The sequence below is a fragment of the Lissotriton vulgaris genome, chromosome 6 (assembly GCF_964263255.1).
Source record: "Lissotriton vulgaris chromosome 6, aLisVul1.2, whole genome shotgun sequence".
Lineage (NCBI taxonomy): Eukaryota > Metazoa > Chordata > Amphibia > Caudata > Salamandridae > Lissotriton > Lissotriton vulgaris.
In genome coordinates this window covers 537181954-537199316 of record NC_141694.1, presented here as the reverse complement: position 1 = coordinate 537199316, position 17363 = coordinate 537181954, and the positions used below count along the sequence as shown (strand labels likewise).

The 17363-nt window shown below is 46.9% G+C and overlaps 1 protein-coding gene across 2 annotated transcripts in view; it reads left to right on the top strand.

Moving 5' to 3' along the window:
- PHIP (PHIP subunit of CUL4-Ring ligase complex) overlaps positions 1 to 17363 on the top strand; it is a 2330659-nt gene that overhangs the window by 431255 nt on the left and 1882041 nt on the right. For both annotated transcript variants that reach the window (XM_086926531.1, XM_086926532.1), the window contains exon 15: positions 13254 to 13388. In XM_086926531.1, coding sequence (XP_086782657.1) covers positions 13254 to 13388 — 135 coding nt within the window. The remainder of the gene's footprint in view (positions 1 to 13253; positions 13389 to 17363) is intronic.

The window sequence follows — 17363 nt, the reverse complement described above, 5'->3', positions numbered from 1 at the left end:
AAAGAACAAAACTGAATTTGCCGAATTTGTTAGCTCATGACCCTGATAGGGTTTTATCACTGAGAGGGGCTAATGACTCGTCTGGTCCCGATTTGGTAGATGCAATCTCATCAGGATATATATAGCCTTTAGACAGCAAAGGGTACGCAGACCAGGAGGAGATCTTGCCATTGTATTTAAAGCAAAATATCTCTTTCATATGGAGATATTAAGTGCACTAGTCCATGCAAGGCTTCATACTTCTCCATAAAAAATCGCACCCCCTAACTTCTGTGCTGAAATGTGTGTAGACCCCCGGGGCTTAGAACGTTTCTGATGGGACTTGCAAATTATATTGAATCAGAACCGCATCTATCAAAAATTAAATTTCTCTTATGGGTGGATATAATTTTTTTATCTGGAGGATACGAGTAGCGACTTTAGAGCACTCAATGACGCCTTGGCTTGTCTCGGGCTCGCACAGCTGGTTTGGGCTTCCACACACATAGCAGGACAAACACTAGATGAGATTCTTTCTAATGATTCCCTGTGGTCTGTGCAGGAGGTGACACCTTTAAGTTGATCCAATCACCAGGGAGTTGCCTTCTCCCTTTGCCTACCACATTCTCAGAATAAGGACATGTCCAAAAAGAACATGACATTCTAATGGATTTGGAAGGGGTTATCTACAAAATCTTTTGCCAGTGCCCTCAGTGACCAACACTGCACCGACAATGAAGATGTGGAAATGGGCGCCATTGAGTTCTCAGCTTAACTGAGTTCAGCTGTAGATACGGTTGCACCCATCAAAGTAATTAGAATCCTTAGGAAGCTGCCTATGGCCCCATTGATTATGGAATGGTTAACGTTGTTGAGGCAGGTTTGTTGACGCCAGGACACTCCTTATACAAGACGGCCATCAGGGAATACAAAATAGCCATCAGGCAAGAAAAATCTGATTACTGTATGAATAAATGGAGTCTTCAATTTTCTAGTTAGTCACTTGCTTTCAGCTCCTACAGCTCCCTCTGAAATAGAGGGCTCACAAGAGTTCTGCAATAGGTTAGCCGAATCCTTTCATTCTAAAATCATGTACATTTCTAAAGAGTGAATCCTCAAACACAGAATCTCAGGTGTCTGCTTGATTAAGCTTTCAGGCTCAGTTGAGCCTTCTAGAAACCTCTGAGGAGAAATGCTGAACGGCGCTCTCTTGTTTTCCACACTTCACTTCTGTGCAAATGGAGTTACATCTAAACATTAAATCTAGATCTCTATTTGAACTTTGAACACCTAAGAATTCTACAATTGGCAGCCCATGAAAATACCAATGTTTGTGAAAAGAGGCCGCTTCTTAAAAAGACCAGTCTTTACCCCAACAATCTTAAGAATGATCGTCTATCGCCTTACTTCCCACCCCAGCCAAGATCTTGGAGAAACATCTGAACCAGCATCTGATGGATTTTGTGGAGGAACAAGGACTGTTGGATGTGTCAGTTTGGCTTTAGAAAATAGTCATGGAACAGAACTGCCCATGTATCTGCAACAGGCAGTATTAGATATCCAGGCAGGTGGCGGCTTTGATCCTTTTGGATCCAACTGCAGCCTTCCATACCATTTGGCCAACTCTTCTTACAGAAAGATTAAAGGAACCAGGATTAAAAGATACTGCTTTGAATCTGCTCACCTGCTTTCCCAAGGACCGGTCTCCAATTTAAATCCGAACCTTTCTTCTTGCCATGTAGAGTCCCTCAAGGCTCGTCCCTTAGCCCTACATCATTCAATCTTTGACTCCCCACTGGTTAAGCTAATACTCTCATTTTGGTTGCTGGCTGTGTCGTATGCGGATGACACAAATAATTGTGTCTGTCGCGAAAGACACGGATGCCATTGCAGGTAATTGCAACAGTGTCATGAAGGTGTGGCCACATGGATGGGCAGAAACTGAAGCTCAACAGTGGTAAGACCGAAGTTCTGATCTATGTGAGTCAACTAACTATATGGAGCTGTAAATGGTGGCCAGATATGTTTGGTGCACTACCTACAGCCACAGAATCAGCCAATCATCTAGGAGTAATCCTGAATAGTGATTTGTCATTGAACCTTCAGGTCAACCACAATGTTGCAACCAGCATCTAGGTTATTAGAACTCTGCAAATGGTGTTTCTGTACATTTCTCTTAATACGCGCAAACAGGTAGCCCTAGCACTTATGTCATCCATGCTTGATTATTGCAATGCCTTTTAAATCGAGATTAACAAGATGGCACAAAGCAAGCTACAAATGGTGCAGAATGCGGCAGCAAGACTTACCTTAGGCATCTCGAAACATCAGTTGGTCTCTAAAGGCTTAGTCCATCTTTACTGGTTACCAGTGAAGAAGTGCATTTAGTTTAAGGCATTGTGCATTGTTCATGAGCCCTGTATAATGCAAGTCCTGGACAAAACAAAACCATTTTTCAGTGGTATACTCTAAGCAGAAATGTATGCCCGGCAGACAATCTGGTTATTCTCCACAGATATTGTTAGGACAAATGGAGAGGCAGAGTTATTTTGGTGGTAACCGCTAAACTCGAACTCCCTTCCTCGTCACCTTACTTGCCTCAATATGCTTACAACCTGGCTCTTTACTCTGTAAAGAGATAAACACTAAATGTGTAACTCTGAGCCAGTCATCAGTGGAGTTGAACCTCCGGAGTAGCCATTATGAAAATGGGGTGACCCAATTACGTCTTGGACCTGGTCGGTAATTTTTTTTTTCAATTCAAAAATCTTTATTTCGATCTATGCGATCATAAAAGATATACAAACAACAACATCACAGTATTTAAGAGATGGTTTAAAACCATAACATGGTAATTCGATATAGAAAAACAATGGTCCTAGACCTTGGTTTAAGCAAATATGAATCAATACTACATTAATCTTTCAACAAATCTGAGCATGTAAATTAATCTGCTCAGGGCAATCAGAGCCTAATCACAATTTAGGAAAGTACAATAACCAACGAGATTTCAGAAACTCATTTTATTTTCCATTATTTAGAGCAGCCGTAAAAATGTGCTGTATTAAAAACATGAGTTAAAGAGAAACGGAAAGGTGGTTGCTCCAGAAGAACGTGCAAGGAGTGCTCAGGTGAAGGTGCACCGGATAGAAGGAAGGGAAAATATTTTCAATAGTTGGACTGATAATGTAATCTCAGTCTTACTTAGCCTGGCCACACTATGTCACTTTACATACAATTACTGTTTACAAGATCTGAAAGAAACAGGTTTGTATTAGATTCCTTACCTTGGAATATGCCCAGGCGTCAGACTGGATCCAGAAACTTTTGCGTAGCAAAACCCTTGCCCGTCGGTAGGCGTAGTCTGCGGCTACGCGTTCATCGTCGACGTCGTTGGCGCTGGGATGACGTTGCCAGAGTACTTAGACGCCGCCCTCGCGCGCTGACGTCAGTTCTTCTTTTTTTCTGCGCCAGCAATCGCTGATCATGAAAAAGTTGTACCCATAGTCAATTTTTGACTAACTTTTTCGATTCTTTTTGATCATCTTTCGAATTCTTCCACTTCGACGGTGCCGGTAGCCATGCCCGGGTTCAAACCCTGCGTCGATTGCAACCGCATAATGTCGGTTACCGACCCCCATCGCCGGTGCATTCACGTTCTGGGCCCCGACCACGACGACGACCTGCTCCGACTGCCGGGCCCTGACGTCCAAAGCTAGACAGGAGCAGTCCTGCAAGCGACTCGAGCTCCGGCAGTCCGCCCGTGCCGCCCGAGGTCCCGGTCCGGAAGAAGGTCGAGGGACCGGTCGAGGGGCCGGAGTTACCACAGCTCCGGGAGTCGTCACCAGTCTTCGGACTCAAAGTCCTCCAGTAAGATGCACAAGAAGTCGAAGAGACGACATCGCCCTTCCGACTCCCACCGATGCTCGCGACGCGGCCGGGGGTTCGGGCGACACGCTGCCTGCTCCATACCCGAGGGTCCCTGCGCTGAACGAGACGCCGGGGGAGATCTAGGCCTTCCTCATGGCCATGAGGTCGCTCACTCCTTCGTCTGGTTCTGAGGCGCCTTCGGGCCAAGTGTCCCCGGCTGGGTCCCCAAGCGAGCTGGGTGCTTTGGCACCGGCGCCGTCAGGTGCTTCGACCTCGGCGCCGTCTGGTGCTTCGTCCCTGGCGCCGTCGGCGTCTTCGGTTCCGACGCCGCAGGGCCCCGCTGGATCCGGTACCGAATCCGGGTCGTCGCCGGTAGACCTAATGACCTCACGGGCGCTGACCCCCAGGGTGTCTCCTCCGGCGCTGTCCCAGGACGATGTCATCCCCGATCCCACCCTTGATTCGGCGCCAGTGCGGCGCCGCTCTCAACGCCGATGAGATTTTTACTTCTATGACCCGGCTCCATCCTTTGACCCTGAATATCAGGAGATGGGTGGCGAGGTGGATTGGGAGGGGTCTGAGGACTCTCTGGCATGTGAGTGTCAGTCTACTCCGACTGGGCAGGTGAGCTAGGGGAGGCCAGTAGTCTGGACACTTCACCGGACACTGGTTGTGTCTCCCCTCCTACCGTGGCTACTGAGGAGGGGGCTGCCTATAATGGGGTGCTGACAAGGGCTGCCAAGGCCCTGGGCCTTGCGCTCCCCGTCGCGGCCGTGAAGACTAACCTCTTCACTGAGGTCCTTAAACCGCAAGCACGCTCGGCTGAGCCTCTGCTGCCGTTTAATGAGGCCTTGTCGGACATTCTTCTGGGCACTTGGTCCAAGCCCGCTACAGGTCCGACTGTGGATAGGAATGTGTCCAGACGCCACCGCCCGGCTCCGGGCGACCCTTGCTTCCTGTCGACGCACCCCAACCCCGAGAGCCTAGTCATGCAGGCCTCTAACTCCCAGACCGCATTGCCGGCGGCTCTTCCCGATCAGGAATCCAAGAGGTATGAACTGTATGGTGAAAAGATGTTCTCCTACATAAGTTTGGGGTTGCAGTCAGTCAACACCGCATGCCTCTTGGGCCGTTACACCCACTCTCTGTGGGACACGGTGGCGGACGTGCTGCCACAATGTCCGGAGGAGGTCCGGACTAAACTCACCCAAGCCCTTCTGGAGGGTCGAGATGCGCCACAGTATTCCATCCGGTGTGGGCTGGATACCACGCTAGGCAGAGTGATGGCAACGATGGTGTCGATTCGTCGCCACGCCTGGCTGAGGTCCGCCAACTTTTCGGCCGATGTCCAGAACATCCTTATGGACATGCTGTTTGATGGCCCTCGCCTCTTTCGCGACAAGGCAGACAGTGCGCTTGAGCGCTTTAAGGGCTCCAGGGCTACGGCCAAGTCCTTAAAGGACGGCCCCGTGCCAACAAACTGCTGCCTTTTGCTCCTTTCGTGACCAAAGAAGGGGCGCCCCCACACGTCCTGCCAGCCAAGGGCCGCAGACTAACATCCAGCGCAGTAGCGGACGTGGTATCCACCGTGGCAGCGGTCGGGGACAACAACGAGGTCAGTCCACACCTACCCCTGCAGCATCCGCCTCAAAACCCTCCTAGTCCGAGCTTTCAAGCCCATGTTACGCCAGTGGGGGGCAGGGTTCGCCATCACCTCCTCCACTGGCGCAATGTCACATCGGACAGGTGGGTGCTGCAAATCGTCCGAAGTGGCTACTCCCTCCCCTTCGAGGCGACCCCTGCAGCCATGCCACCACAGTACCACCGCGTGTCGGGGGATCACTTGAGTCTTCTGCGAAGGGAAGTTCAAAATGCTGACACTGGCTCAAGTCTTAGGTGCCCTGGACCCAGGAGACTGGATGGTAGCGTTGGACTTGCAGGACGCTTATTTTCACATTCCTGTCTTGTCGGCCCACCGGCGCTACCTACGGTTCACGGTAGGCCACGAGCTCTTTCAGTTTATCGTGTTCACGAAAGTGATGGCGGTGGTCGCAGCTCATCTGCGCAGGTTAGGGGTTTCAGTCGTTCCCTACCTCGACGACTGGTTGATGAAGGCGGGCTCGCCCCAGACAGTAGATTGCCACCTCCAGACTATGGCCGACCTCCTGCACCTGCTGGTGTTCTCCATCAATGTGCCGAAGTCACACCTGTGTCCATCTCAAAAGCTCCTTTTCATCGGAGCGGTTCTCGACTTGGCGCAGTTTTGGGTTTATCCTGCCGAACAGCAGGTTTGGGATATTCAGGCTCTGAGTACAATCTTTTAGTCGTTATCCCGAGTCTCTGTTAGGTTGACGCTGCGGCTTCTGGGGCTGATGGCCTCCTGCATCCTTCTGGTGCATCACGCCAGGTGGCGGATGCGGGCTCTGCAGTGGGACCTGAAGTTTCAGTGGGACCAGCATCAGGGCAACTTGTCCGACCATGTCTTGATCTCGGAGGGCACTGCAAGACAGTTGCAGTGGTGGCTCACAGACCGCGATAGAGTCAGAGGCAGATCCCTCTCCCTACCCCAACCGGAGCACGTAGTTGTGACGAACGCGTCCCTCCAGGGCTGGGGAGGCCACATGGGAGAGGCGGATATCAGAGGCCTCTGGTCTCCGGCGGAGTCCCGGCTCCATATCAACCTTCTGGAGCTGCGGGCGATTCGTCTAGCACTGAAAGAATTCCTCCCCTCTGTCCGGGTGACTGTAGTGCAGGTGTTCACGGACAACACCACCGCCATGTGGTACTGCAACAAACAGGGCGGGGTGGGGTCCTCGACCCTATGCCAGGAGGCTCTGCGCCTCTGGCAGTGGCTGGAACATCAGGGCGCTACCCTGATAGTTCAACACCTGGCAGGTTCTCTGAACGCCAGGGCGGACGAACTCAGCCGTCGTTGCATGATGGTTCACGAATGGCCTCTGAACTCGGACATGGTGCCTGAATTCGGACATGGTGCAAGGTCTCTTTCTGCAGTGGGGAGAGCCTTGGTTAGATCTTTTCGCCACCAAAGAGAACGCGCAATGTCATCAGTTCTGCGCATTGGAATTTCCGAGGCGGCACTCGCTCGGAGACTCTTTTCGTCGCCAGTGGAGTTGCGGACTGTTGTACGCCTTTCCACCTATACCACTTCTGCCCAGAGTGCTGAAGATCAAGCACGACCGGGCCCAAGTTCTCCTTGTGGCTCCAGACACGGCGCGAAGATCCCTCTATTCGTCTTCCTCTTCAGGAGTACCTTCTGTCGCAGCAGCAGGGGACGGTCCTCCACCTGAACCTGTCCAGTCTCCACTTACATGCGTGGAGATTGAGCGGCGACAGTTGAGGCCGTTTGACTTGCCTCCTGAAGTCTGTAATGTAATTCTGGCAGCCAGGCGTCCCTCCACAAAATCTGTATACGCCTGCAGGTGGAACAAATTTGTGGCATGATGCACAGCAAAGGCTGTGGATCCCCTTTCCGCCCCTCTTTCGGAGGTTCTCCTCTTTCTTCTCTCTCTTGCCCAGCAGGGCTCTGCTCTGGGCACTATCAAGGGCTACCTCTCTGCTCTTTCCGCCTTCTTAAGGCTCCCAGATCAGACCTCTTTGTTCAAGTCCCCAGTTGTAAATGGGTTTTTGAAGGGCATCACTCATATGTTTCCTCCTGTTCCTTTTGTGATGCCTCAGTGGGACTTGCACCTTGTTCTGACCTGTCTGATGTGTGCTCCTTTAGAGCCACTTCATAACTGTCCTCTTCGTCTCCTTACTCTGAAGACTGCATTCCTGATTGCCATCACCTTTGCCAGGAGAGTGAGTGAGCTCCAGGCTCTTTCCTCTAAACCTCCCTTCCTTTCTGTCCATCCGGACAAAGTTGTGTTGCGGAAGCGACCCTCTTTCCTGCCCAAGGTAGTCACAGCCTTCCACATCGGGCAGTCCATCACTTGCCCACCTTCTTTCCGCCTCTGCATCCCTCAAAAGAGGAAGAGAGGCTCCACCGTCTGGACCCAAAACGTGCGCTCTCATTCTATTTGGATCGCACACGCCAGTTCCGGGTGGATGGCCAAGTCTTTGTTGGTTACGTGGGCGCTAAGAAAGGTCGGGCGGTGCACAAGCGGACCATCTCTCGGTGGGTCGTGTTGTGCATCAAGGTATAATACTCTTTGGCTAAAAAGGAGCCTCCTGTTTGGCTGAGGGCCACTCTGGCCACGACGGCTACTACTGCCCTCAGTCGGGGAGTCCCCTTGCAGGACATCTGTCAGGCAGCTACGTGGGCCTCGCTGCACACGTTCGCAAGACACTACTGCCTGGACAGCCAAGTCAGGAGAAATGTCTTTTTCGGCCGTTCCGTTCTCCAGGTCTTTCTGGTGTGACTATTGGTTTGCAGACCCACCACCGGAGTTGGTATTGCTGGGGTATCTATTCTAAGGTAAGGAATCTAACACTAACCTGTTTCTTTCAGATGCACAAGTTACTTACCTTCGGTAACGATATATCTGTAAGAAACAGTAGTTAGTATTGGATTCCTTACCTTAGAATATCCCCAGGCGTCAGACTGGATCCGGTACCTTCTGCAGTGCCTTCAGGACATGGAGTCGGCAGTGGCGTCATAGACGTCGAGTTGCTTTTTTTCTGTTGCAGCAGAAAACACACAGTCCCCAGTGCTGAGGGTAGAAGACCTTGAAGTCTTTGCTGTTCCTGAAACTTCTTGCTGTTCCTGAAACTTCTTGAACAGGGGGCAAGCTCTACCTCAAGCCCTTGGAGAAACTTACAAAAGTAGATTGCAGAAAGTTCAGTTCAGTCCTTTAATTGCCCAAGACCGAAGCAGCCACTGCAGGCCAACACAGCAAAGCACATAGCAAAGTGGTAGGGCCTCCTCACAGCTACTCCAGCTCTTCTTCTTGGCAGTCTTCTTGGTCCAAAAGAGTTCTAAAGTTCAGGGGTCTGGGCCACAATATGTGTATCAAAAAATCCTTTGATCACCTAGGCAGAGGGTGTCTGTGCCCAGCCAGGACCAGATCTGCCTTCTCCGGTGTGAGTTCCCGGCAGGGGGTGGAGACCGCATTGTCAGAGGCAGACAAGGCCCTTTGAGGTGCAAGTAAATCTCCTCCCTCTTCCCCTCCATCGCAGCCCAAGTTTATTTAGCCTTTTTCTGACCTACCTAGACTATCGGAAGCCACCCTGAGCATCGCCTCAACTGTCTGCATGGAACCCCATTCATGGCTCCAAATCATGAAGTACACTGTCAGAAATTGCAGCTGTTCTACCTTAACAGTCACTCGCTTCAATTCGTAGCAGTTGTACTCTTCTCTAATTCAGCTGTAGAGCTCTACCTTTGAACCCCAGCTTGTACCTTAGGTGAATATAGTCACTGGGTGTACCATCACCCTCTTCGTCTTACCGAGATACCGCAGCCCCTGCGGTCCTACCGTAGTCAATAATGCTATGTTATACAGGCATGAATTTAATGTCCTGAGGATGATCCCTTTATTTTTAAACTGGGATCGAAACTCCGTCGACCCTGTACACGCTATATGCATATGATTGTATTATAGAACATGTTGCAATAGTGAATAGTGTGTTTCTGCTTTATCAGCCTGCAAAAAGTTACATTGTACGCAGACCCCACGTTTCCCTTGCCTGAACCCCTCCTTCTGTATGTTAAACAGCTCTATGTGCGGTAGTAGGACACAGGCTGTGTCCCACTTGAATCTATATGAATACATTACTACAAACCAATATACTATATATTAAACTCTGTCCGGCTGGACAAAGAATATAGAAACTATTTTTCTACGTTTTACTTGCACTGTCTAGGGACCACTGTCTTTAGAAACACCCTTGCTTCCTAGCCATCTGTCATCCAAAACCCAGACAGGCAATCCACATTCCAGAAGAGGCACACAGGATGACTAAGCAAGAAAATACCTACTTCCTAAAAGTGGTATCAAACACAGAATGTAAAAATCACCTTTACTAAAGGATGCATTGTTAGATTCTGTGTTCAGCCAGGTAAAATGTTATTTTCCCACCTAGTTCCCAGGCCAGTTATGTTTATAAGAGGTTATAAACAAACTTCCCATTCTGTCCCAAGGGTAACATGTAGCCTTGCAATAGTGAAAAACGAAATGGTCTGAAATTCACTATCAGGACATGCCACACACACCAGGGCATGTCCTACCTTTAACATACTCTGCACCCTGCCCACAGGGGTACTTTGAGCCTACCTTAGGGGTGCCCGACATGTAAAAAAGGGAAGGTTAGGGACTGGCAAGTGTGTGCACTGGCCAAGTCAACATGGCAGTTACAAACATTCACATTCAGTGCACTTTACTAGGAACTAACGAGTACATCAAATACCCAATCATAAAAACACCAAACCCTAACACAATTTACACAGAGAACATATGCACTTTAGCACTGATTAGCAGTGGTAAAGTGCCCAGAGTCCTAAAAACAACACAAACAGGTTAGGAGGAAGAAGCAAAAAGTTTGGTGATAACCCTACAAAAAGGGTCATTTCCAACATCTACTGTGTAGATATGCAAGCAAAGCAACAAGCTAGTGTGGGCCAGGCTGTATTTCAAACCACTGCAACAGATATAGGTAGCCACCGCTAAGGAGGGAACTGCTGTAAAGTCTATGCACAAGTATACCTCGAACAGAAAATGCTACTTAACAGTATACATCTGTTCTTGGGATGTAGAGCAGTAGATTCTTATACGCCCACCCGCCTCCCCGGATACCTCTATCTGTTCCAGTACCGTCTTAATTAGATTCATTGTATATGGACATATCTTTTTATTTCTTACTAACTCCATCATAACACTTCATGGCAAAAACAATCTGGAGATGGAGTTAATGTCCATGCGCACTATCGTCCTAAGGAAGAGTCACCTACCTCGTGACTACAAAGACTTCTTCCAAGACAAAAATAAAGTGCAAACATCCGAGCCCAACACCAGATGGCGACCTATGCACAAGTATACGAATCTACAGCTCTACATGCCAAGAACAGATTCATACTGGTAAGTAGCATTTTCCTTTCAGTCTAATCTCAAAGAAACTTACCAAGTTCTTGATTTATGGTGGAAAGTGTGCATTACATGTAGTGCAAGGTACTTCCATTTGATCTTCTCTGTGAGCCCAAAGCTCTCACAAATTGTATTCTAGCGAAGGCCCACATCGGGAAGAAAACATATTTTCTATGCACTTACTTGGACGACTGGCTCCTCATATTATCCACTTTTCAAGAGCATGTGGTGAGCATATGGTTTTGTGGCTGTGACCACATTAGATTTTGTGTTGGCCATACTTCAGTTGAACATTAAGATGCAGACTTGGAAAAGAGCAACAGACAACAGATGTGACTAGCAGGGTACTGATTTATAGTTTGCTTGATTTACTTCCACACCGATGACTTTTTAGGATGGATACTGTCATCTGGAAGTGCTACTTGAGAGTTTTTTCTGGCATCTCCCATTTGTTTTACACCTTTATCTCACACAAATTGCAAGTATGCCTAAAGAACACATATGGAAGATGTCTAATATCTTTCGTTAGGAAAAAAACAGACAAAACCATCCATCTTGCGATGTTCCTCTGTCTTTGAGAAGCATTGGGAGACAAAGGAGTTTTTTGTGCCCCTGCAAAGATCAAGACACTCCTTTCTTAGGCTTTGAAAAAATCTGCTGGAACACAAACACACAACTCCCTCTCACTGTGCTTTTTGTGGACAGAGAAAGATTGTAAGACAAAGCAGCTGTCCAAGCCAGTGCTGAATTTGAGCTGATGGGGGCAGGTGAGACCCACTAGCACATATTTTTAAGGCCTTGCTTTTCATTCACCATCTTTCTACCAGAACAAGAATGAGAATCATAGAAAAGGGGAAAGAATAATTTAGTGAATGATGCCAAAACTGTGAGAAATCGGAAAGCAGATATGAAAAGATAACTTAAGTGAAGATAAATCGTCAATGAGTGTTGATTAGTGGATGAAAGAGCCATGAGCTGGAATAAAGCCTACACAGGTATTCAGCAAATCAACATTTAGCAGAGCTGGTAGTGGGCTTCCGAGTAAAAACGTTGCCACTGACATGTTATTTTACAAATAAAGCATAGTAGGAAATTAACCATCTCTAAAGTGGGAGGGATGGTGAGAGTAGCTGAGCTGCTGCTTCTTCCTTGTTCCCAACCTCCCTCCGAACCAACCATTTGAAAAACTGGATTGTTCTGTTGTGCTTTGCTATGGAGAAGCTATAGCCCACCTATCCATCCGATCCTGGGGAAGGATCTGGGTGGTAATAGGCACTACTTCAAGGCCTCCCCTTATGTCTGTAATGCCACACAGAAGGCTTCCTAGTGGACTGGAAGTTAGTCCTGGGCCACTTCATTTGGGAGTTTGTTGGTGACCATGAATGATGGGCAGCTTCATCAGATTTCTTCATCATTTCTGGGACAGAAGTTTGTTTACTAACTTAGGGCTACCTTTGTCTATAATGATTTATTATTCCATAGTATGTGTCTTAGATCTGTTGCAGTGACTGGCAGTGAGGAATGCAATGCAATGCATTCTTTCTTCCTTAATTTTCCTACCCCATCTAGAGTTCCCACCACACCTCCACTAGCTTTGATAGAGCCATGATTGCCAGTTGAATCTTCTCCTCCTTTTCCTTTGCAGCACTGTGGCCCAGACCTCAGATTCTCAGACCCTATGAATGCCAAATTGTGCTTGCTCCTAGCCCCCTTCTTATGAGGTCTATGGTTCTTGCTGCAGAGTAGAATCATCACCTCCTCTCCCAAAATCCCCTCACAGGCAAGATTTGCCAGGCAAGGGAGCTGACCTTTGTTTTCTGTCTCCTATTTGCTTATTTAATACACTCCAATAGAATGTTTGTTCTACTCAGTGCACAGCCTGCATCTTAATAAATGTGACCGCAAGCTCAATGCAGAAGTGGTTACAATTTAGCATTCAGTGCAGAAGTTGATCATCTCGAACTCAAAACATATAATGTCTTTCTGATCTTTTTTTCAATTATTCATAAAACTTCAGAGACTCAGAGACATAGCCTAGCCCTTTACCGTTCTATTTCTGGAAGTTTTATAATCTCCTCTTTGACATTAGGACCAATAGATCTGATTGTAAAAGAGGTGCAACTCTGCATTTCTAACCTTTTAATAATTTAACATGGGTTACGCTGACTTTAGGATGTACCTGATGATAATAGCACAGCCATTTATTACATTTAGTATTTATGCCTGATCAGTTTTACTTTCATTTTTTGGCTCTGAATCTATATTTTGCAATCTATGAAACTGTCAATGTAGACTTAAGAATTGAATGGATCATTCAGTCAGCAAATATGTTTACATTTATTTAGTTTTTTAAATGTATTTCAGGGACATGAAGATGAGGTGTTCGTACTGGAATCACATCCTTTTGATCCTAGACTCCTCTTCTCCGCAGGTCATGATGGAAATGTCATTGTTTGGGATTTGGCAAGAGGGGTGAAAATACGCTCCTATTTCAATATGGTAATATATGAAGCTTATTTTAATGATCTTTGAGTAAGGGGTTGGGTACCTAATACAAGGAAAAATAAAACTAGTTACTTCTGGTTTCCATGTTTCTTAAGTGGGTTTGTGTTAAGCAGGTACTTTGAAACAGAAAAGGTAGATCATAATCCAGTTAGTACGTTTTGACCCATGGGTAAAATTGTTTTAGAACATGCTGTGGACAATTTGCTGTAGACAAGATTATGCATGTAATGCAGTGAAAATGTATTATCAAAATGACCCTTAAACCTTTTTTGGACATGGTTTGTATTGTATTGCAAGTGGTTCATGTGTCACTTTGGGTCAGGTTTGACTTGCTTCCGATTTAGTTATTACTATTTATTCTGTCTGCTTGATTCACAAAATCCTTGCTTTGAAAGGTATAACTACTCCAGTGTTGGAACTTTCATAGCTGCACAGTCTTGACTCATTCCCCATCGTCGAGATGAGTCCCATGGCACATTGTAATAGCAAAGCAAAGTCGAACATAGACTAGAAAGGCCCTATGCCCTTTAGTTTTCTTATATATCATAGTTATTGTTTAAAAAAGAGACCAGACGTAGGTTTGAACTAATCAGGTTGCCCTACCTTCTAGAACACGTCTGTGAGAAGCTCCAGTCTCTCAGACTTTCTACTGCACGTTGTGCTATGTAGTCTGCACTGATCTCTGCCCAGTTTCTTCAGTCCAAACCTTGGTTAAGCATATGAACACCTTTTTTCTTGCTGATATATGGTTACAGACTGCTAATCTCTTCATCTTGAGTCTATATTTGTTCTTTACTCAGACATGTGGAAAAAGGAGAGAAAGAGCTTTTTCAAGGCCTGTGATACCTGTTCTAAGAAAAACTGCTCCACACCGATGACCCTCACAAAGACTTTATTTATTGGCTTTAAATCTTACCATAAAGCCAAAGAATGCCAATTTGCACACTGTCTCTAATAAGACTTTGAAAGACAGTGAGGGGCATCTTCTCTAATGGCAGCAGAAGCTTAAAGCAAGTAATTGTAGGAGAGTAGGATCTGCTTACTATGGTTACCCCCACTTTTTGCTGGTGTTTCACTGATTTGTCGACTTAAGGATGGCTGGGGCCCTGCTAACCAGGACCCCAGCCTAGCTGCTTCCTCTCTAAATTGATTGCATGTACTTTAGGTACACCCCAGATTAGTTACTGGGTTAACCTTGTGGTGCTTGCACCCCTTACTAAAATATAGGCTACATATATATACCTTTCAATACAGACACATATAAACCTATAAGTCACTCCTATGGCAGGCCTTGACATTCCTGAAGGCAGAGTGCTTGGTTTTGTGTGAGAGGGTGCCCAAGCATGAGCTGAGCCCCTCTGCAGCTTTCGGAATCACTTCGCTGTAGCTGTTCTGTGATACAGCCATACCATATACTCTTAAGTGCATTATAACATTGCGGTAAATGCTTGTCGTGTTTGGTGTCAAACACTTTGGATCCCTTCTACTCAGCCCCTGCTCTGGCCCAAAACTGGACAAAGGCGCAAAACTGGACAAAGGGGAAGACATCTCCTCACTCTTACTCTTCCCTTGAGCAACCTCTAAAAGTCTAAAAAAAAAAAAACGGGCGCAACCTTTGCTACATCTCCTCACAGAGGTAAATAAGATAAAAAAGCGACATAGTGATATAAGTAGACCACAAAAAAAATGTCTGAACTGCCTACACCACCTCCTCAGGTGAGATATTTATTCAAGAAGTCCTCTTCAGTACTGCCTTCTGACAAACCACTGATGAGTGACTTACCATTGATTAACTCAATGTCGCTGATGAAGAAATCTGCACCATTGGCAGTCCTTCCATGCAGATTTCCATGAGATCCTTGTCACCGAGCCATCTAGTTAAACCGTCCATGCTAAATGTGGTATCTGCATTATCGTAGTCGAAGACACTGGCTCCATCGATGACTTCACTTTGTCAACGTTGTCGACATAACCTCCGTTGATGACCACCATGGTTTCGATGGCATTGGCACGTCTTCATAGGCTGCTCCACCAACCAAGCCGTGGACAGTCCCGTCAACAAAAGGAAAAGCTGAAATAATTAGGACCGGACAGACTGAGGCATTTGACCTTTGAGCACACATCTTCTAGTAGGGTGCCACCATTGCGTCCCTCACAGCTGTATGAAGAACAGTCCTCTGATGATGATGAAACTTATGGATATGCGCACAGCCCACCAGAGCTGCCTCTGATGATGATGAAACGTGCGGATATGCGCACAGCCCGTCAGAGCTGCATGTAAAGAGCCACTGAAGAGGGGTGGGGGGGTCAGTATGAACGTCCGAGCTAATATGTCCCCCAGGTCCAATATCAACAGCAATATCGGGAGGAAATGGTTTGCATGCCCTCCCCACTCCTCACTGACTTGCAATTGTTGGACTATAGTAACAGTTTTCCTCAATCATCTGCTTCCACAGTGCCAGCCACTCAACCAGCCCCGACAACGTCCATACTTCCATCTACTCCATGGTAAACTCCACTTTTCCTGCCTACGTCTTTATGTCATTCACCCCAGACTGCTTTTTTTCTAAGATCCTGCTACTTTAAATGATGATCATGATTAGGGTAAAATCCACGACCCACACCAAGAATAGGATGATTATTTCATTTCCTAACCATCAGCTCCCACTCCAATCCCTGTTGGTTCTCCACCCAAAGATATTTGAGGAAGCAGCAAAACCTTTGACTTACCTATGCTTTCTGCGCAAACAGTCTGCTTCCTTTACAATTTTAAGGAACCATTTAGGTAAACCGTAAGAACTATGCCCATTGTAAGTCACATCTGGGAAGAGGGCTTTAAAGTCATGAATGCCAAAAGTACATATGATTGACAAAATGCGGAGCAAATCATACATTCGCCCCTTGTCACAGATCTGGGTGAAATCCATCATTTTTGTTTTCATACCACACCATTCCAGTTTAGGCTCAGCCATAATCAAATCAGTCTTGACCTTACTCCACATAGAAAAAGTCCAGCCCAAGGGGCCAGGCCATGTCCTCCCTGGACCAGATAAAAGCATCAAGGGACCTGTTTCAGGATATCACCCCATATCAGCCAGGCTAGCTTGAATCTGGTGGCGTAGCGAGCACAGGACCCTCGTCTGCGCATACCCATCCCACTTATAGCGACAAATGCAAAAAGAATAGGTGATGGACTGAATGCTGAACAAATCAAACATTCACCCGTTACAGATCTGAGTTGAATCTATTGTTTTGTGCACGCCATTCCATTTTATACCCAGCCATATGCAAATTAGTCTTGATCCTGCCCTTGGGAACAGTCCTGCCCAAACTGCCACACCAGGTCCTCCCTGGCAGCCTTTCTCAGAAAGCAGACACCTAGTGTTCTCCAGTATTAGGGGTGTCTTTCATAGATTCACATGCCTGAATCATTTCCCGTCGTCGGAGTGGGAGCCCCACGGTACATAAAAAAAGCAATAAAATGCCATAATACATATAGCAAATATCAGAAGTACCCAACCAGGAAGTAAAGTAGCACCAGCTACAGTAGAAAAAACCTTCACAATCGTGACTATCCTAGTCATTATGTATTAGTCCAAACTGCAGTTAATCAGACGACAGCACCCACCAGAATGTTCTCCCCAGAGGCTCAGGCTCTCAGATTTTCTACCGCACGTCGTGTGAAGGGAGTCTCCCTGAGCTCTGCTCAGTTTTCTTCAAGATTAGTTAGTTTCTTCAAGTTTTTCAGATGTCTACTTCTAAATCCCTGTTCAGGGCCTGTGATTCTTGTGGGAAGCAAAGGCTATTCAAAGAAGATCCCCGCAAAAAATGTTTATATTGCCTTTATCCTGACCATAAGGCAAAGGAGTGCAAGATCTGCCGGACCTTCCCCCCTAAGACCATCAGGTACAGAGAAGGACGACTACTGTTGTGGCTTAACAGACTCAAGGACAAGGAGGACCCTTTGTC